This window comes from Rattus norvegicus, chromosome 2 (assembly GCF_021556685.1).
Source record: "Rattus norvegicus strain SHRSP/BbbUtx chromosome 2, alternate assembly SHRSP_T2T, whole genome shotgun sequence".
Classification (NCBI taxonomy): Eukaryota; Metazoa; Chordata; class Mammalia; order Rodentia; family Muridae; genus Rattus; species Rattus norvegicus.
This window is the reverse complement of record NC_141535.1, coordinates 40,928,087-40,955,941: the sequence shown is the minus strand read 5'-3', so window position 1 is coordinate 40,955,941 and position 27,855 is coordinate 40,928,087. Positions and strand designations below refer to the sequence as shown.

At 41.9% G+C, this 27,855-nt stretch overlaps 1 protein-coding gene across 5 annotated transcripts in view; it reads left to right on the top strand.

The window, feature by feature from the left end:
- The window catches only part of Zswim6 (zinc finger, SWIM-type containing 6), a 167,445-nt gene that overhangs the window by 135,509 nt on the left and 4,081 nt on the right, over positions 1-27,855 (top strand). For 3 of the 5 annotated variants that reach the window (XM_087621664.1, XM_087621665.1, NM_001433121.1), the window contains 8 exon segments: positions 7,842-8,021; positions 12,099-12,275; positions 12,553-12,699; positions 15,749-15,895; positions 17,512-17,772; positions 22,208-22,343; positions 25,381-25,538; positions 26,186-26,349. In XM_087621664.1, coding sequence (XP_087477790.1) covers positions 7,842-8,021; positions 12,099-12,275; positions 12,553-12,699; positions 15,749-15,895; positions 17,512-17,772; positions 22,208-22,343; positions 25,381-25,538; positions 26,186-26,349 — 1,370 coding nt within the window. 5 annotated transcript variants of the gene reach the window in all.

The window sequence follows — 27,855 nt, the reverse complement described above, 5'->3', positions numbered from 1 at the left end:
ACTTGAATAATCAGATCTGAATCCTATGTTTAGCTTCTGTTTACCCATCTACTGTTTTAATTTGAAATTACTTTCTATGCCTGTCGGTCCTGAAAACTGCAGTTCCATGATGTTTAATTGGGCTTTTATTTAGATAGGCCTGCGGTTCTTGTTGGATGTACTTTCCTGTATATGAGTATAAGAACCCAGTTGGAGGTGGGTAGTGGGTAGAGAGATGGCTTATTGGTTTAGAGCACTGCCTGCTCTTACAGAAAACCCAGACTTGCTACTGAGCACCCACACAATGGTTCATAACTACCTGTAACTCCCGTTCCAGAGGATCTGGTGCCCTTTTCTGACCTTCATATGGACCAGCTGTGCGTGCGCGCGTGCGCACACACACACACACACACACACACACACACACACACACATGGCAGACAGACACATATGCAGGCAAAACATACAATAAAAATAAAGATATACTTTTAAAAAATAGTTAAAGTACAGGGTTACTAGTTGTAAAGATTTCAGAATACTTATAATGTTAGCTAATAAAATATTTATACTTCTAAAATACAAAAGATGAGATGATTCTGTCAAAAGACCAAAATCATTAGTCTTGGAATTAGCATAAATCCAAACTTTAAAAAAAAAAACCTTTCGGTTACATAGCTGGACTAAAGGCTAAATTGCTATAGTATTTAAAGATCCTATTTTTGTGAGGGAATGCGAACCTTGAATAGGATTCTTACTCCTTCCCTTATAGCATCATCTCTAAACTTTAGTTCCTTTGTCTACTAGGTGGTGCTTTTTGTTTGGTTGGTTTTTTGGCAGGGTAATGAGATAATTATGTAAATATTTAAAACAGGGTTAATGTGTTATTTAAAGCAAGGTTAATGTGAGGTAAAGATTCAGTGAAATGACAGCAATTATTGTCAGGTAAGTAAGTATAGATGCCATTCACTTTTAGAAATGCTAGTTGAATTAGACAGAACAATCTTTGTACCCTAAAGATAGACATTTAAGAACGTTAAATGTAGAATCTAATTAGAAACCCAACATGTGTAACGTGATATTGTTAGGATTTTCCTTGCAGGGATAAAAATTTGCATACAAAGCAGCATGTAATAATAATGCGCTGTTTGGACACCTCCGGTTTTGTTAAGTTTTGCAATGGCTTCTTGTTGTCTGGCTTACAGCTCTTTCATCTCCTGAGTGATTTATTTGAATTTGATTATTTGAGCTAATGATACTCGTGCACGAGTTCTCTGTGGTGGAGGCTCATCCTCTGTACTGTAGGGTGAAGCAGTGTGTCTGGGCTGTACTTTATATGACCAAAGTAGCACCTCATGTGGTCAGATACCTCCTAGAAGGGCATAGGATTGTCCCTGGTTGAGAGCCATTGTTGTGATTGTAGGGTCGAATTTTAGAAAGAGAAAAATACAGCAGTAAGTAAGGCTAATGCCCTGTACCTTGATGCACACACCAAGTCATCATATGATAGATGGATTGATTGTCTGTGCTGATCATTTCTTTAAAGGGTCCAAGTGAGGTTGCACCATTTTATTAGTCATGCGTATTTGATGAGTTCTTGGCCCTTGTTTTTCTGGTAGGATTTCAATACACCTATAGTAGCAATTCAGCCTGATAAGTTTATACGGTGGTACCCTTTATACCTCCAGGAATAAGTCATTGATCAATCTCTGTCAGTGGATGGCACCAGATAGATGGGGGCCATTCGTTTTCTACCCAAATGCAGAATTATCTACTATCCTCAAAATGGAGTCAAAGCTGCTTATAAAATGGAGTCTCTCGAGTTAAGGTAAAGACTGAAAAAAAAAATCAATTTTCCACATTTTGTGTAACTTAGAACAGGGCACATCCTAATTTTACCAATAACAGAGAATAAAGTCTTACAAATTTAATATTATAGTTTGCTAGACTGACTAGTTAATTTTTTATTTCAGACAAAATTCTATCCAGTAGTTACAAATATAAAAGCACCAAGATTACCACATTTAAAAACAGATACTCATCTATGGCAAGTAAGCGGCCAGTAATTGACTTTTCCATTTCATAATTTAGCAAGTTTTTAAGTGCTTAGCAGTTGTGATAGACTAGGGTCGCCACTGACTGTTTGCTTTTCTCTTTGCAGAATGATGTCAGTGTTTCTTCTGCTGGGTCTGGGAAAATTTTATCAGTTGGAATAAGCTGTGGGTCAAAACTTTAATAAGAGAGCAGCAGTGTCTATTTGTGGAGTTTCTGTGTGAAATGTGGCTGTCTGAGGCTTGGTGAAGTCTATAGTTGGCAGAAACCTAAGTGTAAAACTCCTATGAATTAAGCGGAAATTATTGTCCCTTTGTTTCAGTTAGGGAACTGGGACCACAGAGGCTCAGGAGAGTCCTTCAGACTTGTCTGGAAACGCTTGCTTTTAACCGAATCTCACCACTGTCCCACTGGATCCTTGAAAGAGTTAGTATTTCAGAGAAGCCATAGAGCAGGGTTTAATCATTAAAGAACTTTACTCTCACAGCTACAAATACTTCAGGCACATTGGAGGGAAAGGAGATAAATGCTCGGAGTGGGACCCTGAATTAATAAAATTTGGAGAATGACTTATTCAATTTGGTTAATTTGGTTATTAAAGCTAATTACAACCTTTGTAGTGATGACTGTTAAGACAAAAAGCCACATCTCTCATGGCACTAAACTTGAGTCTAGCATTAAGAACACCCATTCTGGATGAAACCTCTCTTTAAGGAGTTGAGCAATAAAAGAACATTTCAAGCAAATTAATAGACTTAGATTTTTGAAAAAAAAAGTGTCTCCTTCCATAAAATGGAAATTCTCTAGTTAGGGAAATGCCAGCATGAAAGTTCAAGGCAAGTTTTTTATGAAATTCTCTTCCTCTGGTCATATAGAAATCCTCGTTGAAATGAACCAAGAATACTTAGGGTCTTGTGTTAAGGGCTCCTAGGCTCTCTGGGTTTGACCCTTGTCATGGCTACAGTCAGAGTCTCTGTAACCATCCCAGCTTCCCATGTTGGCATCTAAACTGTTGGCTACTAAGAAGCTAAGCCTTTGGAGGTGACTGGACCATAAGATCTCGTGGATAAAAGTAACGCCTTCTGAGAGAACCCTGGCGGAGACATGCCAGTGTGCCTTGTGGGGATGCCTCAGGAAGGTACCGAGTCCTGGAAGGTCCAGTCGCTGGATGCTGAAGTCCTGAGACCTTGCTCCTGCCCTTTGGCCTCTTCTCCTGGCTGTGAAATGTTGCTAAAGCAACCAAACTGACTCAAGGCACTCTACATGGAGATAGTAATAGATTTGCAGAGAATTACTATAATGAGTTGATGGGATATGCTTGCAGGTTTTAAATAATGTAACTGGTAGCAGGTAGTGGGCATCCGAATAAATGGCAACTCGTTTGGTTTTTCCTTCAGTAGTAGGGAGCACATTCAGGGCCTTGTGTTACAAATGTTGACCATACTATGACTATACTAGTCATTCTATACTGTGAACACTACAGAAACATCATTGAAATGTGGATTTCACTGACCAGAGTGCATTTGCATCTGTGTATCCATGGTTAGTTTGTTGTTATAGGGCTATACCACGGTCTTTTGACCCGATCACTAGTTGAAGAGCATTCAGATTGTCCATTGCTGTTGCCGTTGCCTCAGTCAGACTTCCATAAGCATGTATTTCCAGGCGTGTTTTTAATTCTGCTGGGCAAATGTGGGAATGAGTTCTGGATCCTGTTGTAAAGGGTCTTGCAGGTGGCTGTCCACTTCTTCCTGCTGCCTCAGCAGTTCACACGGTAGGTTCCGCCTCCTTGCCTGCAGTTATTACTGCCTTGTCTCCTTGTCGCACCGTGAGTGTAACTTACATTTTCCTAGTAGCTAATAATGCTGAGCACATTTGTCTGTCTGTTTCTTCAGACAGCCCACTCTTTATTTTCTCTTTAATTAAATATCTTTCTACAGTTTTCTTCGCCACTTTTTAACAAACACTTCATAGAATATTGGTGTGGAAATTCCTGTCCACGAGTAGCTCCCTCCTCACCAGTGCTCTCTGCACCTGCAGTGTATTTGTTCGACCACTGAGCTGATACTGACACCTTTTCCCTCAATGCTTGTCGCACTTCAGGAGAGTTGACACTAAGTGCTGTACACTTCCTGGGTTTAATGACTGTGGTGGCGTATGCCTGCCTCTGAACTCTTCTACTCTGAGTAGTTTCACCATCTTAAATGTTTTCTGTCCTCTTCCCATTTTGATGCCTTTCTTTCCCTTAGTTCCCAGAGCAACCACTGATATCCTTCCCCCAGCTCCATTAGCTTGCCTTTTCCAGACGTCCCCTGGCTCAAACGCTGTCCTATGGAAGCTTTTGGATTGGTTTCCTCTAGCAGCGATTCCTCACTCTTACATGCTCGGCTCACTGTGTCGGTTTGTACAGTTTTCTTCATGACTGTTGAGAAGGCTGTGTGTACCTTGATGGTTGCTCATTGTCACAACTGTGACTTGAGGATTCCTTCCCCGGGTGTGTGACTCCTTGTCATTCCCTCATCTTTGTGGAACAGTTCTTAGTGTGCTCAAAGCCCATTTCATCGTTTGCCTTTCATGGACTGCCCTTTTGGTACTCTGGCTACTACTTCTTACCTAGCTCGAGATACTTTACTGGAAGCTTTGTGGCCTTAAGCTTGATATTTAGGTGTGTGGTCGCCTTTGATTTATTTTACGTGGTTGATAGTGTTGGGGCAGTTGCTAATTTTCTGTGCACGTGTTCTGTCAATTACTGACAGAGGAGATGAAAGTCTACAGATAAGCTGAAACATTTCTGATGTTCCTTACAGTTCCGATTATTTTTGCTGGGATGTTAAGGCCTTGAGTACAGCCTAGGATTCTCTCTAGGAAGAATGTTTATCATCATGCAATGTCTGACTCCACACCTGTCCTTAAGTCTACAACAAAGTCCCTCCCCCTTACTTTGACACAGTCTTCCTTTTTAGTCCCTTTACATTTATCATCATATATTACGGATGCCATTATATTGGTTCTTAGCCTTTAATCTGGCTTGATTGCCCCTTTTAATTGGTGATTAGAACGTATGATACAAACACACACACACACACACACACACACACACACACACACACATTTGATAGAGCTAAGAATCGAACCCGTGGCCCTGCACATCATTTCTGTTATTTATTCTTAGACAGTCAGCTTTCTTTTTGGTGTTATTTCTCTTTAATCAGGAATACTTGGCTTGAGCGTTTTTCTAAAATAGATCTTGTAGCAGTGAATGCTGTGGTTCCCTTGTTCTGAGAATATCTGGGTCTCCCCGTGTTTCCTAGGTGATAGATCTTGTCACTGCCCATAGAATTGGTCATTGGCTTTCCAGCTCCTTTTAACACTCAACAGATAATGTTCATTGGATCCTGCCCTGTGTGCATGGTTTGTTTGTTTGTTTGTTTGTTTGTTTGTTTGTTTTTTCGGCGCTTTGTTTATTTTTTATTTCGCTTTTCAGCAATTTGAGTTTGCTATGGTTGGTCATGGTTCTCTCTGAGCTGACCCTTTTCTGAGGTTGACTTAAGCTGTTTAGATCTGTAAATTAATATCATTCTGAAAATCTGAACAGGTTTTAGTAATTATTTCTTCCAGGGTCTTTTACTTCTCATCTTGTAACCCAGTGACACAGATGTTAACCAACCTTTGCCATTTGCCTACCTGTTTAAGAGTCTATTGAGTGTCATCTAGTTGGTCTTCTGTTCGTCCCACGAGGTCGCCCCTCCCCTAGGTTCACTCTTTTCCTATGCTGTCTCTTCAGTTTTTGGTCTCATTTGATACATTTGTTTCACATACTGTTTTTTACTTACAGAATTTCTGTCTGGTTCTTTTTCATAGTTTGCATTTCATTACTGAGGATGATGTCGTGTTTTTTTTCCTTAACTGCTTTTACCTGCATGTAGCAGAAGACAGTTACTGTTACTATCAAGTCTCTAATGCTGACATCTTGCTCATCCTACCTGACATCTGTTGGAGTTTCTCTTCAGAGCTGACACATTTTCCTGTTTCTTTGTAGACAGTTTAACATCAGAATTTGATTAAAACTCCCTAGAGAGTGAAAAAGTGAAAACAACCAACCAAGGTGATGAGACCATAACCTGTCACAGCACTTTTGGCTGAGGGCTGCAGTGTCAGTGGTCTGAGGCACCGCCGTTGTGCCTTGCTTCTGTCCCATGTGCATGCTGTGGTGAGGACTTGGACAGCCCCCCTCACCGTCTCTGAGCTGGGCTTTTCCTTTCCAAGACTTGCTGGGGGAAAATCAAGTTTCAGGTTTTTCATGCATCCGCCCGTGTAGAGCTCCTTGAGTGAACCTATTATCTGACATCAAGTCCAGGAGGAGAAGAAATGCAGGTGAGGAGCAGTGGAAACCGCAGTCCTGTGGGCCACCTGATGTCTTAGGTCCTCTCTTGGACCAGCTCACTTCCGCTCACTTCTCAGAGCCCTTGGGTTTCTGCTTCTCATTTGTCCAGAGGTTTTCCTTGTAATCACTGGGAGGAAGAGACACTGTGGTGAACTTAGTCCATCTTGGCTGACCATATGTTGTTTCTAACTGGCAATTTGAAAGTTTTAAAATGTAGATTGTAAATACCTGTGGCTTAGACAAGCTGAAGCTGTTTTGTTTTGTTTTGTTTTTTTAACTTTGTATATTTTATTTTTCCAGTTTTAAGTTTTTAAGCTATTTTACATTTACAGCACCAGGTTCAGGAAGTATGAAAGACTGTTGTGCATTGCTTCTGGGCAAAGCAAACAGCGTCCACCTAGTTCATTGCTACCTTTCTTACCCAGCTGACAGAGACTAAACAAAGCCACAGACATCCGCACGTGTCTCCCTAGAGAAGACATGTTGTGAATGTTGGAAGGCATTGGTATCACCTTATTTAGAAATTAATAGTTTTACATGTGCGAAATATTTATGCTAACCACCTTTTGAAACTATGCAGAAAGCATAAATTCACCATTATTTTATTTAAATAATGAGGTATTTCTTTCCCTTGAATTCATCTGTACTTTTCCTTCTGGAAAAACTAGGGAAAGCTTTACTAGTATGTCTCTCGGCATTTAGTGGTTATATGAAGATTGGGACCTGTGAGATGGCTTAGGAAAGTGTGCTTAATGGAACTTACTTTTTGTTTTGTTCTGTTTTGTTGTCTCTGAGACAGTACTTCACTGGTCTGGAACTCACTGTGTACCACAAGCTCCCTCAAGACTTGTGAGTCTCCTGCCTTAGCTTCCCAAGTGATAGCTGTGTGTCATCAGACCTGCCTTTGAGTTTTATTCGTAAATGATTCATTTTATTGACGTCTAAACTTGAACTCTTACTCCATTTACATGTGTGTGTGCATGTATGAGAATGCATGTACACACATGCACATAATTATGGATACTATAATGCTTGAAATTCTTGTAAGGAGGCTAGGAATGTATGTCCATACTGTAGTCTTATTCTTTTATTATACAAAGATATTCTTTGACAGTAAGTTTGATTTGGGAGAAGAATGAAGCAGAATAGTATATCGCAGTGCCAGTGTGCATACTGTGTTTAAATTGAACCCTGTGATTGAGGTCACTGGCTTTAATATGGAAAGTATACTGAAAGTAAGAAGGGATGGCAGAGCTAGTGTGTAAGGGCTCATTGGTCCTCATTTAAACGTAGAGTCTGGGATATCTCCTGTCAGGTGACCTGGCAGGATCCTTGTCTATCTTGACTTGATTCAGATTTTGTCTTTAGCTGTTAGTCGTGAACATCTTTATAATGTTTGAAATGCATGTCTTTGTCCTCTTTAAACTAGGTGCTCTGTGGATGTGTATCGTGTTAAACCCCCACTGTAAGTTGGAGCAAAAGGCCAGTTGGCTGAAACAGCTGAGAAAATGGAACAGTGTTGATGTCTGTCCGTGGGAAGATGGAAATCATGGTGGTGAATTGCCCAACCTAACCAATGCTCTGCCTCAGGGTGCAAATGCCAACCCAGGTGAGCCCACACTGCTATCCTGCCCCTTCCCGCCTGCTTCACTGGGCACACGTTTGTAATGTTAACAGATAATGGCCGGGGACTTACATAATTCAAGGACATCCATGGTGGTTTTGAATGCGTGCATGAGTTTTGATTGTAACTAGGAACATCGTATGCTTTCTAAAATAACACAATGCAGATAGATATGATAATCCTACATATTAGTGGGGATTAAAAGGATCCACTAATTGTTTAGTTTGAATTTTACATTTTAATTACAAATACAGGGTAGGGAAGTGTCGCATTACTGTGTAAAAACTGTTGAGATGCCTGAGGAACGTATTTGCTGACTTTTTTGGTCAGTTCATATTCAGACTTAATGTGTGTACTTAATTGCTTTAGACTATAGCATGGGTCTGTGAGCTAAGGGCCTTGTGTTACTCCTGGCATTTGCATCAGGGAACTTGACTGTGAGGAGATTGTGTAGTTTATTTGGTCCCACCCAGAGGTGAACAGTGCCCTCAGTCTCAGACAACCAAGAAATGTTTCCACCTGTTTCCAGAATAATCCATAACTTTATCCTGTAGTTTCAGTTTCTCTTCTGTCTTTTAAAAACAAACTACTCCTTGGCTTCACTTTCGTCTGTGAGATGTTACTGCATTTTTTGGTCTTTTTCAAAATCACATTCTTAACTTGTTAAGTCTTGGACAAATCTGCTGTTAGTAATTTGTACCAATATTCTTGAATTTTATGCTTGGTGGGGGATTTGAAAGTGATTTAAATCACACGATAGAAGCAGGGTTGGAATTAGCATTGGAAGGATCCCGAATCATGCATTCTTTGCTGATCAACAGAGGAGTTGCTATTCCTAAAGAGAATGCTATGCAGTGTGCGGAGGTCAAATGTGGTGATAGCAAAGTGTTTCGGTCTTTACCGAGAATGTCCTCAGGGACTTGCCCATCAAGGAGAGGTTTCGGGACCTAGAAGATGATCGTCAGGCTGTTTTAACTGGAGATATTTGCCTTGGGAATTCAGTGTTTGAAGTCCATCCTGTCTGTAACATGTTCATGACGATGTTACTTAATAATTAAATGTAGCCCTCAGATCTCCATTTTTTTTTCTAAGTTGTCGAGTTTAATTGGTCAACGTTTATTCTTTCATTGCTAGAGAAGTGTTCTTTGATGTCTACCTACGTGATATCTTTAATCTTCTGTTTTTATAATTGGAGGTTTTCTGAGTTTTGGTTGCTGCTATTTTGGGGAGACTGTCACTTTGACATCCTACAGTTTTACATTTGACTCTCTGGTTCTGATGTTACTTTTGATTTAATATGAAAATTCTGTAGATACTGGATGGCAGCTGGAGAGATGGCTCAGTGTTTAAGAGCAGTGCTCTTTCAGAGGACATGCCTTTGGTGCCCAGCACTCACATAGTAACTTGCAACCATGTGTTACTCTAGTTCTATGGGATCTAATGCCCTCTGCTGGCTTCGTGGTACCAGGCCTGTGCACAGTACATAGGCACACAAGGAGGTAAAACACCAAAATATAAGAAGAAAAAATGATCTAGCTTTCAGGACAAACCAGGGCAACAGCTCGTTTCCGTTACTGTTTGACTTTGGCAGGGTAAAGCCATGTCTGCATTTAGTCCAAAGGCAGTGCCGTGACTTTTGTGCCTAAGGGTACCTGCTTTTTAACAGACACTCAGTCCTTTCTGAGGGGTTGTGAGAAGAACCATTGCTTCCAAGGGGTGGTGGCTACCATACCTGCCGAGCGTGTAGTTGCTCGCACCTGGAACCACCACCTCGCTGTTCTCTCTAGAGGAGAGCCTGGGCACTGACGGGCTCAACCTAGTAGCTGAGGCATCACACGGAGCTCACTGTGCGTCTGGGAGTTAAGAGTGCACACACAGGCCTTCGGACGCCCACCATGGCTGGGGGATTAGTTAAGCTTAGTGAACAACATCTGGATCCTTCTCTTTCAGGAGGGCTTTTTAAGATTATAGAGTGAAAGCCTGCCTGCCTGTCTTTTTTGTTTTTTGTTTTAAAAAATAAGAATTCACCTTTTACTTTCCCAATTTTCCCATTTTTTTGTTATATGCTATTTTTTAAATACTTAAGAGTTTGTGTATATCTATTTTTGTGCTCATCATGGTCATTTAAATACAATTTTGTGAAAGTTTAGCCTTTTTTGGTGACTCTCGGTTCTGTTGGTATCTTGGAGCAAACCAGTGTGTGTTCTCTACTTCTCTCTGTACTGCGACGAAACAGTGACAGTTCCTTTCATTCTCTAACGAAACCATAGCACATGCTTGGATTACTGTCATAGTCAGAGAGCCACATCAGTACTTGAACACTAACTCACGGTCACAGCATGTATAATAGCAGGTTGCCATTTTGTAGTCTCTTCAGTTTTAAGTTTTACCTTGCAACTTGAAGTAAAGAAAACAAATACTAAGACCACTTTAAAATACCTAGGAAAATTCCTTAAAATTCTTTTAAAAATTATAAAAATTCAAGGAAACTTGAATTTTTGGATATTTAACTAGGAGAGGTTGTAAAATTTTTTCCCTCCTGGGAGTAGCACATTTATCCTGATTGACAAAAGGCAGTTAAACGTTGGATCCATCCCTCTAGTTTTACAGAATGGTTATCCATCTGCTGCTAGCAAGGATCCTGGCCAGGAGTCACAGCAGATAGTCACCTGCACCTCTGTATCTGTCATGTGTGCACTTCAGTATGTCTTCCCTCTAGATACGGATCACTAAGTTGATATGAGACCACTCTGAAGTGTGGTGTCTTTGTGAACTTACCAACAGCCATTGCAAATGGCTGCATTGGCTAATCCTGTAGTAAAGGTGTGTTTGACTCTTGGCAGTGCTTGTGTGCCAGACTGTGACAAGTCATGGCTTAGTTCCCTCAGCAGGACAGAGCCCAGGTAGATGGGTCCACCAGGCTGATCTTGTCAGCACGGCTGCAGCCCCTGTGTATAGTTTGCCTTTTGTCTGCTCAGATAGAGGTCCAGGGACTGGAAGTTAAAACCTTGCCGTAAAGGAAGCTCCTCATTTTGCATCTTATTTAGTTGAGTCTTAGAGAGCAACGAAGGGGGCTATCCTTGAGCACAGTTAAGTATACGAAAGTGAAACGGTTCAGTGCAGGCTTGTGCCACAGTTGAAGGTATGTTTGGCGTTGGGGCCCAAGGGGCGGGAGTTCCTGTAGTCTCTTTAGGAGTTGAATAATCCAAGGAGCTGAGGTGAGAATATCCTTTATTCCCCAAACATTTCTTTTCTTCGTCAGGTCCTGAACCTTGAACCCCCTTCGGACTGTATGCTTCTGCTCTCTTGTGATGCCCCGGCATACACTATGCTGGGGACATCACACCAGTCATGGAACCTGCCCAGGAGTCAGGAGACAGCCTGTAGGGCAAGGTAAGTGCGCTGGTTTGTTTTGTAGCTATGTTGTGTGGCTTTGTGAACTGTTAACCAGATGCATTTATGCCCTTTGGGATATAAAGTGGCATTTCATCATTATATCCCAAGAAGCATAATAGTTTTAATTGTGCAAAACCGCACAATATAGTTAAAAAATACAACCAAAAGCACAACCCTTACGCATATTTTGAAGGCTGACTGCATCCTCCTGTAAGGTTCCATGGCTGGTGTCGCATCTCTTGCATAGTGTTTGTGAGAGCTGTGGATCCCATCAGGGGCAGCCCAACACAGCACCTCAGAAGTAGGGAGCAGTGAGTTTTCCTGTGATTTTTTTTTTTTAATATTTTAAAGCCAAGTGCCTCTTTTGCGTATATTTGGCTGGAGACTAGACATGACAATTCTTTTTGCAGGATGCCTTTAACCATAGCTTTAATGGCCGCAGAGTGTTTGCGTTTGATAAAGCAAGTAAATGACTGGAAACTTTAGGCTCACTGCCTTCTAGCACTTAGGATGTGAGGCTGTTCATTCACCCTCCACCCTTCTCTTAGCGGGTGCAGGACAGTGTGTGTGGGTGTGTTCATGAACATCTGGCCGCAGAATGGTATGACTGATTTATTCACATGTGAATAATAGCTGACACGGCTTTCTGAATTGTGGAAAAAACAGATTCATCGAACAGGCCTCATCGGACAGTGTTCACCAGAGCCATCGAGGCCTGTGACCTCCACTGGCAGGACAGCCACTTGCAGCACATTATCAGCAGTGACCTGTACACCAACTACTGTTACCATGACGACACTGAAAACTCCCTCTTTGACTCCCGGGGGTGGCCCCTCTGGCATGGTAAGTGGCCAAACTGGAAAAACATTTCCATGACTTACTCCTTTGTTTAGTTTCTATAGCATTATTAGAGTGGGAGGTAGAGAACCGAGGTATTCAATGGGCGACAGATGAATGCTTGGCACAGGGGTCTGAAATTTCCATTCAGATCCAAGTTCAAAACAGGTTTCCTATATCTTCTTCTGTGGCACTTGGGGAGAAACATCTACTGTAGCAGCCTGCTTTTATGGATGGATCTGACAGCAGCCACTTTACCCCATTTCTGGGTTTCTGTTTGTAGAACACGTTCCTACAGCCTGTGCAAGAGTGGATGCATTACGTTCTCACGGGTACCCCAGAGAAGCCCTGAGACTAGCGATAGCTATTGTGAACACATTACGACGACAGCAGCAGAAGCAGTTGGAAATGTTCCGGACTCAAAAAAAAGGTGATTATGAAAGAGATGGTCTCTGTTGGCATGGGCTTCTGGGTGAGGATGGAACTTGGTTTCACGTTCTGCTGGAAGAGATGATGGGGTTTTGAAAGCACAACCATAGAAATGGTTTTATTCACCACTCTAAAAATGTTTGATATAAGACACTCGTGGTATGCCACCGTACATATCAGATACCCATAAGCTAAAGACACATGAAAAAATTTAATTTGATAACATATCTATAATGATAAAATCTTTTGGTTTTGGTTGAATGTTAAAAGTAGAAAAAAAATCCTAATTTTTTAAGGTGATTTTTATTTTTTGAACAGCTGATGATCTGTCTGGATCATCTAAAATGGAAGCCAGACATCATCTTAGTGTTTTAGTTCAAACTCTTAAGAATTCTACAGCAGCTGCCCATCCTTAAATCCCAGCAGCATGTCTCGGGTGGCACCCTTAGCTGATGACTACTGTCTGTTTCTGAGGTCCCTCTTCTGTACAGCCGGTCTCAACATGGGGTGGAGGTGGGCTGTCTTTAAGAGTACTAAGATCAACCAACTAATTCCTAGAAAGTCTGAAGCAAGGCCTGGCATTCTATATTTTTATAGCCATAGTAATCTGTGTTTGAGGACTTGTTACTTGTTGAAAGTGATCGGAAGAGAAATCCCTGTTTGGTGTGTTGGCTGGTTGGTTGGTTTCTCAAGGTCTACAAATGACATTTGATGAGCTATCAACTGACAGGACACCTTAACTTGTCTTTACCTCAGTTTATTAGTTGATTAGTCTTCTCATTTTGAATAAGCATCATAGTAGTGACAACAAAGGCTGTTAGTGGCTCTCAGCTTGCGGATTGAGAGGGAGATAGACACATCTGCTTTTCCTAGTTGCACACTCGTTCCTCCTGTAAGCAAATGTTTCTTGGGGTGACTTGCTTTGCTCTAATTTTTTTTTAAATTATGAACAGTTACAGTTATATTTACTGTTGGCTCTTATTATTAGTTGTGTTTTTAATCCATTGATCCTTAGACATGCCTTGAATACAGATAATAATGAAAAGTTGTTGGAATAAGCTGGAGGTTAGCAAGTGCTGGCTCTAACTTTCAATTTCCTGTATGGTGAAACTACTGGTGTGTGTAGGCTGGCACTGTCAGTCACTGTGCAAAGAATTCCAGAGTTACAGTTTGAACCACAGAAAGGGCAGTGCAGATCAGACTGGATGTCAGTGGCCTCGATATGCAACGACTCTGCTCATTCTCCTGAAATGCATTACTGCTAGACCCTGTAGAGAGCGTCTCTGAAATCCACTTCCTCTAAACACGTGGATTGTGTCTGGTCCAGGTATTTGCTTCTGAACTGTATAAAGGATAGCTTTCAAACTAAGAGGATGCACAGAACTTCGTTTAATGTCAAAAGAATTGGTTCTGGATGATCCTAGAAACCATGTAAATTTTTCTGAGGAATTTTAGTTTTAAATTCTGTTTTGTAAAATTGTTCCATTTAAGAAACAAAAAGTAAAAATGTTAAAGAAATCACGTTGGGGACCGGCAGTGGGGAGGGGAGCAGCGGGGCGGGGGCAAAACACAGAAAGGAAGGAAGGAAGGAAGGAAGGAAGGAAGGAAGGAAGGAAGGAAGGAAGGAAGGAAGGAAGGAAAGAAAGAAAGAAATCACATTGGGTTTGACCAGTGCGATTTGCCTCAGAGTCAGGTGTGCTATAGCCCAGGCCTGGGCCATCTCAGACACATTCTGTATCATCCTGCAAGTGATGAAACTTGTTTCTGGCAGTTCTTGAGTGTTGTTAGGACTGTGTATCTGTCCCTGATTTGCTGTTGTTTATTCTAATATTAGAATGGACCTTAATATTAGGTGTTGCTTACAGTTACTTGTAAATGGACCGAGGTTAGTGAATGTAGTGTCTGAGTATTTCAGTTCCCTTGGTGTTACTTGTCAGCTTTCTGATTCTGAAAGAAAATAACCTCTCCCTCTCTTTAAAAGTTTGTTTCTTAGAAATCTCTCTCCTGCCTGTAGATTTGTCTGCACAGTTCTCCTAACCATATACAATTTCTAAACCAAGCATCCAGAGTTAGCCGAACCAGAGAGTGTGGCTGTTGCTTCTCATCTTGTACTTGTTACACATGTGAAAGCCAGTGGCCAAAACCAAGGGAATGATGACCTTTCTGAGGACTCTAGAGTGCAGCTTGAATAAGATTTCATGTGCTGTTCTCATGCACTAAGAGTTAGTGATGTAAAATCAGAAGGCTTCCAAAGAAATGGTAAATTCATGGATGAGGCTTTGGCTGACTATGAGTCAGTTTGTTAATCTATGCTTCAGATAACTAGATTTTATTTTCTTTTAAGAAAGAGATGCTACTGTTTTATTATTTTGGTAAGCAGCTTTAAATAGCATTTTATAGTAGATCATACTGTAAAACATTTGCAGGGTTTCTTCTCAGCACTTTCCCACACAAGAGAGCTAACATTCTGTAAAGAAAATGAAAAAAGAAATTTTTTGTCAAAATCTAACTTGAGCTATAGCTCACTCTTGCTGAAGGTCCACTCTTAACCGGTCTCCCGGAAAGGAGAGCCACTGTGAAGTGATTGAACAGGGCTGGCATGAGGGTTGGTGTCAAACCCAGAGCGTCATTGCTCCACTTCTCATCGTGATGACCCAGTGAGTGCTGGTACGGTGGCCATGTGAAGATGTATCTCCTCATCTCTGCTGATTGTGCAAGGGCACAGAGGTAGCAGGATGAGCCCCTGTCTCTCCAGCAGGAGGACAGTCCTGTGAATGTTAGCACATGGTGTCGGGCACATGAGTTACACAGATGAGGGGAGCCATTCTTGGACTTGAGTGCCATTTAGATTGATTGACAGATGAACCTTTACAACTCATCAAGTGGACATTGTAGTACCTTCCAGCTGATAGATTTTTTAACTAATAAGGACCTTTCCATCTGAATTAATGACTAACTGTTCAGAGTGCTGCTATTAAATCAATCTGTATCACCCATATTGCTCTCCCGTCACCTCCGTCTCTCCATTTCTCCATTTCTTTTTTAAACAGAGCTGCCCCATAAAAGCGTAACCTCAGTAACCAATCTGGAAGGCTGGGTTGGACACCCCCTTGACCCCGTGGGCACTCTCTTCAGTAGCCTCATGGAAGCTTGCCACACTGACGATGAGGCCTTCTCTGGGTTCTCAGATTGTACAGGTAAAGTCATTGGCATTTGTTTGTTCCTTCTCTTTTCTAAACCCAAATGATGTTAGTCCTTGTCTTTCTTTATAGTATATATTTTAAATGATATATTTCTTTTTACTTTATGTATATTGGTATTTTGTATATATATACATATACATATACATATACATACACACACACAAACACACACACACACACACACACACACACACACACACACACACACGAATAATAGTGTCGGATCCCCTGGAACTGGAGTTATAGACAGTGGTGGGCTGCCTTGTGGGAGCTTATACTTGAACCCAGGTCCTTTGGAAGAACAGTCAGGAGCCATCTCTCCAGCCCTTGGTATGTTGTATGAAGCCATGTAGTTAACAGGATCTGTGGGTTAGTGATAGTAAGCGCTAGGAAATAGGCACTCAAGCCTCAGGTGGGCCTCCCCCATGGCAGCATCTTCAGAATCAACATCTGGCAGTATTTGTCAGTGACCTGAACTCTTCTGGCACATGATCCTATATTAAGAATTTAATGGGGGGGAGAGTAAACAAAAGAATTTAATAACATTTATATGTGTTCAACCTTGATTATGATAAAGAAATAAATACGGCTATACACCATAGCTTTCAGGACTAGAATATTTAGTTGCTTTTCAAAGTTGTCTTTGCATGAAAAATGACTTAAATATTTTGAGACTAATTTTGGGAACTAGCAAATACCTTTCAAATGTTTGACACCATACATTCCATAACAGAGATTTCTCTTCAGTCTTGGAAATTCAGAATCATCCCTCAAAAGCTTACCTAAGGCAGAGCTGAGGAAGGGTAAGGACTGTCCTTTTGTTAGTGCCAGGATGAGATGAAACAAGTTTGACATTTTGTCTGTCTCAGTGTCGCCCTCAGCGGTTGCCTTCCTGAGTTGCAGGTGACCCGAGTTGTGTGGGGAGGGTGACAGGTGGGAGTCCGAATACCCTTTGCGACTGAATTAAATTTCACATTGACACTCCTGAACTGAGACAAGAGAATGCTTCTCTGGCATTGACTGACCTGGGATAACAAAAAGACCCTGAGTTGCACACGCTGTATTCTGTACTCATCACTAGAAATGTTAGTATTACAGAAAAAAGTATGAAAACATTGTTCACGCACATCTTTTTTTTTTTTTTTTGGTTCTTTTTTTCGGAGTTGGGGACCGAACCCAAGGCCTTTCGCTTCCTAGGCAAGCGCTCTACCACTGAGCTAAATCCCCAACCCCTGTTCACGCACATCTTAAAGTATACCATTATAGTCATGTAATTTTTTTAACATTGACTTATTATTAGCATATATTAGTTATACAATATAATGAGTCTTATAACTCTGATGGCATGGAATTTTATTTTTGTTTAAAATCGTTTTCCACTCTTTAAGGTCCTTAGTACCCCACAAATCCTAATCCCACAAAACATACACTCTATCATCCATAGTCACAGTTTAAAATACACTAGAAAGCTTTGCATTCTAACATAAAAATTGGGTGTTCTGACTTTCTCCGAGTTAAGTGAGTTCAGTCACCAGTACTGATTAGAGCATGTAATTTGTGCCTGTCAGTAGCAAATGTAACTTAAGTACTCTCTTTGTGGCATTTTATAGACAACGTGGGACAGTGCAAATCCCTGGAGTACCACCATCTGCCTGCACACAAGTTCTTAGAAGAAGGGGAGTCCTATGTAACACTGGCTGTAGAGGTAGCCCTGATAGGCCTGGGGCAGCAGCGAATCATGCCTGACGGGCTGTACACACAAGAGAAGGTTTGCCGGAATGAGGAGCAGCTTATTTCTAAGCTTCAGGAAATCGAATTGGATGACACACTGGTGAAGATTTTTCGCAAGCAAGCAGTCTTCCTATTGGAAGGTAATGGGGTGCTAAAGGGGTGTGGTTTATGTGCTGATCTTTGTTCCGTTAAGAGCTCGGTGTGGATACATTAGATGTGGTAGGATAGATCCACAGACCACCTGAGACAAGCTCACTAGGAAACCCGTCAACCAACTTAAAATATACATGTCCAGGTCTTGATACATTGGTTTAGCTTGTCATATAGGGTAGCTTGTTTGAAATCAGCCCCATTTAAGGTCACTTGCTTTATAATGGGCTATTTTTATTTAAGCTGCGTGGCTCCTGAGATAAATGTAGCATTGATACTTAGTGAGATGTTCTTGGTACCCGTGTTCCTATTTGCTTGAGCAAGTATAGATAAAGTAGAAAGTGATTGGCATTCCTGTGGATGTATTGGCTCTCACAATGTCTGGCCTTGCAGTGCCGTGTTCAATCGCCAACAAAGAACTGGGAGCTGCAGGAGTGGTTACTACTCTTCTTTAATAATGTCACGAGGTTCAGTAGGCATAGGTTCGCTGAGGAAAAAGGCTTCAGAGACGACCTGAAGCAATGGGGGATTTTCTTGATTTTGTAAGATCTAGGTTTGATGGTCCTAAACTTACATTTTGGCTGGCATTCAGAAATGTAATTAGTATAACTTAGTGTGTGCAAATGTCGTTGTCTTATAGCTAGAAGTCTTTTTGAGATGTGAGCTGTGATCCTGGGATTTTTCTGTGGTTGGTGGTAAACTGTGTTCACATTTTATATCATGGACTGCTGCAGAGCAAACACCAATTTAAAACCTCTTTTAATTTTTACAAAACTTGGATCTATTTGCAAGATTATATTCTTTCCAAATATATTATACATTTATACATTTTGAAAGGGAAATGTTCTTAAGGCAAGCCTTAATATGATTCTTCATTTTTTTGGGGGGGTCCCATTTTAAACTTTTTTAGTGTCGACTGTTGTTTATTTATTAATATATAAAGATAAAAGGCCTGTCCTGGCTATTTTTAAGACTAATCCTGATTATTTAATCACTTCTTTTATTTTTCAGTTTCCTTCCACATAATCCCTTTTGATATCTAAGCAGCATCATTGGCCACAGTGTCTTTTCAGTGTGGTCATGTTTATCCCGACTTTTGATTGCCATTGTACTGAAGTTCTGCAAGAGGACATGGGATTTGTCAAAGCTGATAGTTAGTGTGTGGTATCTTTATCATTTACCCTTTTCTTTTAACTGTATCTCTCTCTGTCTGTTATTAATGGTTTGGGGGACTTTTTTTTTTTAACCTCTTAGTTTTCAATTAATTTACTCTTCAACTTTTTTTTTTTTTTAAATAAAAGCTCCGTCTAAGGAAGGACTCTGACCTTCTGTGCCTCCCCCTTTCTCTGGCCCTTTAGAGCCTAGGGGTAGTGGGTACAGGAGTAGGGCAGTGACAGGAGGCTGGGGCCACTTCTGTAAATACTAAAGAGAACCAGCTCCATTAGTGAGTTGACCACATGAGCTCCTGCAGTTCTCCATGCATTCGTAGTCTCTTTAGGAATCAGGGACTTCCTGCAGGCCTGACACTGTGAAGAGGGAACAGTAGCTACTGTTGCTGAGCGTGACTGAGCGTGACTCTCCACTGGCCATGGCACTGGTGGCCTAGTTACTCGCTAGAGAAGTACCTCTGGGAAAACTTTGTGCCAGATATGGTGCTTTGTTATTTAGTACGCTTGAATTCAGAGATTACAGTTATTATTAATCTAAAAGTAATTGTGTACTACCTGATGCATGATGTTTAACTTATTGACTATTCAGTCTGACTTTGTCTGAATAACAAAAAGAAAATGTAGTGGTTTAAAGGGAACCTTTGAGAGGGATTGGAGAAAGAGTGAAGAAGAAGGGTAGTCCGCAATATGGATTGCTGTAATTTGTCCTGCAGTAAAGTGGGGCCAGAGGATTCAGTCGCCTGGGTGCTGTACCATTGTGTGATAGCCAGGTGGTATAGCTAGTAGGTTTTTATTTCTCACAGTGTTTGAGAATTCGTAGAAACTGAAACCTAAGACCAAGGGGTTGCCTAATTCTGCTCCTCAAGAAGGCTCTCTTCCTGTCCTTACCTGACAGAGATAGAGCAAGCCATTTGGCATCCTTCCTCCCCCCTCCCCACTCCCCTTCTAAAAGTTAGTTCTCCTCACTCTCCTCCTTCAACTCTCCTCCTTCCCAGGTCCCTGCCCCACTTTTCCCCACCCACCCAACTCTGTGTCCTCTTAAAAGAAAACTCAGGTCCGCTTTGTACTGTGAGCGTATGACGTTCCACTGCAGCGTGGTGAGCCTACCGGGAGCCATACTCTGAGAGAAACGAGACTCTACCTCTTCCGGCAGCTATGAGTTGCTAGTAGCTTTTGGCTGGGGTAGGACTGAGTACTACCCTTCTCTTCCCCTATGCCATGCTGGAATTCTATCTGGCTCGAACTCCCCAAGTTCTTATGCCTGCCAGCGTAGCTGCTGTGAGTTCCCGTGTCCAACTGCACTGCTGTTGCCAGAAGGCTAATTCTTGACAGTTGTCACAGCCTCTCTGCTTCCACTTCCACAGTGGCTGCTAATCCCTGGCAGGAAGAGGTGTGAGATACATGCCCCATTTAGGGCTGGTCATTCCAGCCCTTTACTCTCTCCACTCCGGCCAGTCGTGGGTCATGGTTAATTGCCATTTACTTAAAAAAAGAAACGTCTGTGGTGAGGGCTGAATGATTCACTAGTCTGTGGTTGTAATGATAGGTCACTAGAAGTCAATTAATCCTAGACTCACTCAGGCAAGTGATGGTCGGCTCTCCCTGGAGGCCTGTGACTTGCACAGGCCTGGTTCTTAGACCCAGGATAGGGTTGACTTGTAGAGAAGGTTAAATCTAGTCAGAAACTGGTTGTTTACTCCACGGCAGCTCTACCAGGATTGTACCACTTGTGGGTGTATTTTGCCAGGCTGGCCATTATTGTAGCTTGAAGAATTTATGGCAGAGTAAAAAGGCACTAGTCCCGTCATTTTGGGGCGCTGCAGTAGAACCTCATGTAAGTGTAATTCTTTGATAGCGTGTGTCTGAAAATGTGTTCACATTGTGCCAGGCCTTCCACTGTCTGAGTTTGGAGATTCATAAGCATTTAGTTCATCACAGCAACTTCAGTAATGCAACTTACTTTGTGAGCAAAGGGTAACTATATAACACCGTATCTGCTTCTCACAAATACTGTTTTACTAAGTACTCTGAAATGCCTTACGGAGATTAGTAGATTTGGCGCAGTTAGAAAGTCATCATGGATTATAGTTAAGGCTAAAATATGAATTGTCTATGATTTTCAAAATATTTAAATAGAGAATAACTTAAAAAAAATACTAACCTGAAAATTGAATCACAGAAAAACTTTTAGGTCATTCTAGAATGATCTAGAATATACCATGCTCCTACCCAAAACTGAGTTCAATAAACGTGTATCCCTATTTCTTCTGAACTGCATTTCTTGAATTCTAAATTCTTTCCCAGAGTGTTTTTTTTTTTTTAACGGAAAACAAATGTGTTGTGTTCTCTGAGCAGTAGCAGTAGTGTCATGGCTCATAATTTTAAAAATCATGAAACAAATGTTACCCAAAGGTGACATGGAAACCAATTTATTAAACACTTTACAGTAACCAAACCTCGGAACACCTAAGTGCTAACCACTGTGGTCTCCTTTCAAAGCTGAGGCCTGAACTTCCTCTGAGAGAAGCATTTGAGGAGCTCACAGGGGACCAGTGCTGCCACCGCACCTGTCAGAATTTACTAAGAAATGAGTTTTGACAGCTTAAATGTGATTTTGCTTTCAAAATTGGCCTGCTGGAGCCCAGAAGAGTACATTTTCATTATTTTAATGTTTCTCTTTTGCTTATAGTGAATACCAAATGAGCAACTTATTAATCACTTTATGGAATTACTGTTTGTGCTTATGAGAAACAGTAGCATACTGACGCTGAGCTGAGGCCTCAGCATCCTCCCAGATGTGAGACTGAGCTCTCTTCTGGATGTGGCCTGTCTGTCAGTCAAGACTCAGGGCCAACGCTAAGCAGTATTCTGTGCATTTCCATATGTGGCTCCTCGGTTAACACAAGTTCTGCAGAGTGTGCTTCCGAGGGCCTCTTTATGGGAGGTCCTTGTTGTGTGAGCTCTGCTCCTTGGGTCCCTGGTTCCTGTTTTAGCAGTAGAACACTTGAGGGACTGTTGGTGACTTAAAGCCTACATTGGTTACTGTGTCCTCAGGAGCCTTTTGACTAAGGTTTTTTTCATTTTGTTTTGTTTTTTTGTTGTTGTTGTTGTTGTTTTTGTTTTTTTTTTTTACTGTTACTTAGTTCAAATTCTTAACTCTATTAGTGTAAATTTGCACAAAGAATTTTAAATAACAGTTCATAGGGGCTACTAGTCTGTTCTTTTGGATGTAAACTCTATATGTTCTCTTCCACAGCTGGCCCATACAGTGGCTTAGGTGAAATAATCCATCGGGAGAGTGTTCCAATGCACACATTTGCCAAGTATCTCTTCACCTCTCTCCTACCTCATGATGCTGAATTAGCATACAAAATTGCACTGAGAGCAATGCGGTACGTATCCCCAGCCCAGCCCTGCAAGGCAGTTCGCCTTCCCTGCTGGGAGAAATGATTCTTAGCTGACATCATACCCAGTCATGTCTCTTACAGGCAACAGAGAAGCTAAAGATATCGTTTACTTGCTCCCTGGATTGTTCTGAGGCAATGTGTTGGCTGTGTTTCAATTTTGCTGTAAGGGGAGCATCCTTTTCTTAGCTGCCGTTAGACTATGGCCATCCCACCTCTTCTCTTAGTGTTAGAATTTGGGAGTAAAATAAGGAAAGCCCTAGAGCGAGTCTGACAGTGAGAGCCCACATGGCACCTTCAGTCCAGGAAGGCCTGTGTTACTAGGACGCAGCGGTGCACAGCTGGGAGCCAGGCGGCGTGTGCCATGTTAAAGGAGTCCAAGCCAGGCATCCCTCAGGCTCTGCTCTGTTAGCTCCACTGCTCCTGTCCCCTCCTCAGTATTTTTGGTCATGGCAGTGAAAATAGTCTCTGCCAGCTCACTTGCTTCTTCTCACTTCCGTTGAAAAATTAATTCACCAAATAATTGCTTTTATCATGAATTTGCTCAAGGTTGATACTTTTTGATGTGTTCTTAAGAGCCTGCTTTTAAATCTTGTATGTAACCTATTCAACTTGAACAGCCTGAAGGGAACAGCTGCCATTCTTAAAGCTTTAGCCTTTTCCCTTTTACTCTCTTAAATAATAAATCACTCTTGTGTTTTTAGTGGAAAGTTCATATTATATATTATAATAATAGATTTAAAGCCAAGCCCTGTGTAGATCTAAAAGCTTCAGAATGTTTGATTCCATGAGAAGAAACTTTCATCCTTGTCTGTAATGGAAATAAGATTGGCACATGAATCTGCCCAAGAATGACCGCTGTCACCAAAGTCACTCTTACATCTACCTTACGTTTGTGTGAGAACATGTGCTAGTCAGTTGTGCCATTACATTTGTACAGGGTTAAGGTAGCCTGCCTTCCTGTCTCTCTGTCTCTGTCTCTATCTCTCTGTGTCTCTCTCTCTGTCTCTGTGTCTCTGTCTCTGTCTCTCTCTCCCCCGCCCCCGTGGTGTGTATGTGTGTGTGTGTGTGTGTGTGTGTGTGAGAGAGAGAGAGAGAGAGAGAGAGAGAGAGAGAGAGATTGTGTGTGAATTACATGCACTTTTGACCACAGGAGATATTAGTAATTCACTAGAGGAATCTTCTAATACTCTGTTGATCTTTAAATTGCCAAAAAGTAAATCAATAACTAACATAAGCAACCCCCCCATTGGTCTATAGTTTAGAGTCCACTTTCATAAGTGAATTTAAATTCCCATTTTTTAGAAGCTGACATTACCATTTTAGAAGTCTTCTGGGGGACAGATGTTGTCTGTATACTTATTTTAATCCTAGGACTTCCACTCAGAGGAAACTTAATATCCTTATGCCACCAGGTACTGCTGCTACTACCAGGCTAAAGCAGAAGGGTGACATGGTGGCATGTGTAAAGGAATCTGCTGTCCTGATGATACCTGGGGTACCAGCAGGGCTCGGGGAACTGCCTTCCTCTGCCCTCTTACCTGCTCCTGGTACCCTGCAGAAGGCCTTTCATGGACAGGGCATAGGAAAAGCACCAGGTCATTGCAGGATGCCAGGAAACATGGAAGGAAGGGAGAGGGAGCTCCACCCTTCTTACACCTGAGAGAGGGGTCAAGAAAGGACAGCTCCTCACTTACTTTCTCAACTTCCCAGGACAACTCCAGCAAGATTCTGGTTAAGGAGAGCAGCATTCTTGAATTCTTTTAAAAGCTGAATAACAACCTGGCAGAAATCCTCACCTCTTAATCCTCTACTTTGTAGTGCTTGCTTGCTTATGGTCCCCTGACCCCTCTCTCTTTCTTTTCTTTTATTGGATATTTTATTTACATTTCAAATGTTATCCACTTTCCCGGTTTCCCCTCCAGAAACTCCCTATCCCATCCCTCCTCCCCCTGCTTCTATGAGGTTGTTTTCCCTCCCACCCATCCACTCCTACCTCAACACCCTGGCATTCCCCTACACTGGGGAAATGAGCTTTCATAGGACCAAGGGCCTCTCCTCCCATTGATGCCCGACAATGCCATCTTCTGCTACATATGCAGCTGAAGCCATGGATTGGTGGTTTAGTCCCTGGGAGCTCTGGGGTGTCTGGTTGGTTGATATTATTGTTCTTCCTGTGGGGTTGCAAACCCCTTCAGCTCCTACAGTCCTTTCTCTTACTCTTCCATTGAGGACTCGCAGTGCTTCCTAGTAAAATCTCATTGACCCTAGATAGAAACAGAGGGAGTCATTTGACTTGCCTGAGCAGCCCTGGGATGAGCTTTGTTCTCTGACTCCACTAACTCTCAGGGGTCCCCAGCTCTTACTTCACAGTCCCTAAACTAGGGGGCTGGACGAAGCCAATGTGTTGATAATTCTTAAGGCATTGTTCCAGTTAGAACTAAGCTGCTGATCTCTTTGGTACTTACTCTGGAAGAAGTTACCGATGTGATTTGTTTTTAAGAGTTGTTTATTGTCAACATAGATTGAAGTCAGAATCATACTAAATTCCCGTTCAGGTCTGTTCAGCCTCTGGTTGATAAAATTTAGATTGACTTCAAATTCCTGACATCACAGGAAAAAACATCCGTTAGAACATACAAATGTAGGAAAAGGAGTCCATTTTATTTTCCTTTCCTTTATCTTTTAACAAGTTAAGACTTTTTATGTACTGCTCTCGTTGCAGTCATGGTCTTAAATATCCATTTTAATCTTGTTTTAGTTTTTAATGAGTGATAAGATTAAAAAATAGTTCATGGAGATTAAAGCTCATATTTCATAATTCTTGGGTCCAATGTTCCTGAATCTCATGCAGTTTTTTCACTGCTGCGGCTTAGGAATCAAAGGAAGAGTGCCATACAGTTCCCCCATCTCAGGCCCCAAGCAGTGATCATCTCCATAAGCATCCACCCATGAGGCTGGTTTCTTGTGGCCAGGGTAATGGACCAATAATGACAGGATGGTCTTCCTTCCTTTCTCATTACAGGTTACTAGTATTGGAATCTACTGCTCCGACAGGAGACCTCTCCCGCCCCCACCACATTGCGTCAGTTGTCCCCAACCGATACCCTCGTTGGTTCACTTTAAGCCACATTGAATCCCAGCAGTGTGAGCTGGCATCCACCATGCTAACTGCAGCCAAAGGTAGTGTGATGTCTAGAAACCTCATCATTTTAGTGGTTTGCACTCTTTCCTTTTCCCCCAGAAAACCTTTTTATCATCGTTGTATTTAAATCAAATTCTCCACAGTAGTACTATCAAATAAGTCTCAGAGAATGTTTTTAAAGATATTAACTTCATGCTTTACCCCTGAGGCAAATGGGTGCTGCTCATTTGAGCCTGGTGTCATCTTCATTTATATCATGTTACCTACTGTGCAACAATTAAAAATACTAAACCATTATGATTTAGAAGAACAAAAGATTTGGCTAGTTTTGTTGTCCTTGAAGTAGTCACTACAATACCTTCGCAGAAGCTAGAAGAGCTATTGTTCCCCCGTGTCGGTTGGTTCCAGTTTATAAGTGCTTTTAGTCACTGGCAGAGGGGTTAACTTGGCCGATCGATCGTTACGTGGAGCTGAGATGTATGTGCCCTGCAGTGGCTGTGGGACACTTAATCATAGCACCTGTGTGAGCTATGAGCCTCCCAGGGAAGGGAACATGGGCTTTTCGTCCCGTGTTTGGGTTTTTTGTCCTCCGGGTTTGCTCCTGGGCATGGTTGCCAGGGCTTTTCTCTACATTGCTTTGCCTACATTGGACTCTATTTGATTTGACTTTCCCTGTTCTTTACAGGCGATGTTCGGAGGCTGGAGACAGTATTAGAATCCATCCAGAAAAACATCCACTCCTCATCACACATCTTCAAGCTTGCCCAAGATGCATTTAAAATAGCAACTCTCATGGACAGTCTGCCAGACATCACTCTTTTGAAAGTGTCTCTGGAGCTGGGCCTGCAGGTACTGCTGGTCCTTCTTGGGCACCAAAGCTTGCTGCTAAGCAGCCTCACAGGGCTGTTTTCATCTTAGCTTTTTAGTGACTCATTAGAGCCCAAGTGTGTTGGACTTTTTGACAGCACCACCTTTCAGAGCTCTGGTCACTTCAGCTCAGCCAGTTTTAGTCCCAGCTAAGGCAACCTCACAGTTAGAATCCTTATGTGTGTTCCTCAACCTTAAAAGCATTTTTTTCCTGACTTACAGCTTTAAGATTTCTATTTCTTTTGTGAACGAGTGGAAAGTTAGCTCCAACCAGAGATCTGAGTAAAGCTAGCACATGCAGGGAAGACTCAGTTGTAAGGGCTGACTTTTTAGAGGCAGCATGAATTTTTATTGATGTTTCCATTGGACGGTTCTGTCTCCTTTTTATACCACCAAGAGAACTGGGTAAAAGACAGGGCGACCAGCCTGGTCCTGCCTGCGATTGCTGCAGCACAGGGATATTTGGAGTCCTTCACACAGGCGATGCTCCCTTGTCCTCAGAGTTCCGGCACAGGATACTCTGCAAACCAGCAACTGCTCCCACTTTCTTTGTGAAGCCTATGTTAGCATTTGTGCTCTCACTCATTAAAAAGTAGTTATACCCTACCGAAGCATGGGAATTAGAATGCCCTGATTAGATTATTGACTTGTTCTCTAAGTTATCGATTCTTCCTTTCAGTGATGTATTAATAATGTTTAATGCAGTGGGAAAATGCATGCACCACTGTAGCATGAGGTATTGTGTAAACCAAGATGCTGAGATGGCTTTTAAATATAGTTCAGAATTTATTTTCTTAAACATAAATGCTTGTTATTTGGCTTATTTTGTTATAAATTGTTGGAGGTGTGATGCAGAAAGGAACATTAATGTCATTTCTCTGTGCTCCTGCTCATTGGAACAGCAAATTGTTGAAAGCTCACCCCTTGCCTCATTCTTTCTGGAACCCAAGAAAAAATTCCATGGGCCCTGTCTAAGGCTTTAGGGTGTTCAGATACTAGACATGCTATGAACATAAGAAGGTGAATAAGTTTGCCTTGGAAATTCTTAGAATGTAGGAGCAGGAGAAATCAGCAGTGATGCCAAAGATGGCTTCTTCCCATAGATCTGCTTGACCGTCGCAATCAGAGATTGAAGAAGGAACCAGAGTTACTGTTCTAAAGCAATCTTTACCCATTCATGCCCCTTTTGATGAATTCAAAAGAAATCTCAGAAATCATCCTAGAATACTAGTGCTAGGAAAGCCAAGGGCTGAATTTTTCAACCTCATCCTTTGACTCACACAAGAAAAGACATTGAATGACTTTGCCACGTGCTACATGTGGCTAATGGACCCACCAGACGTACTAAGCGGCCTGCCTCCCAGGTCAGGGCAAGACCAACTGGGGAAAGCCAAGGACAGCTCCAGACAGACCATAGATCTTTGCTCTAATATCCAAGTGCTTACTGGGCCCCTGGGAGTAGAGTCTACTTAATAGTTTACACTGTGA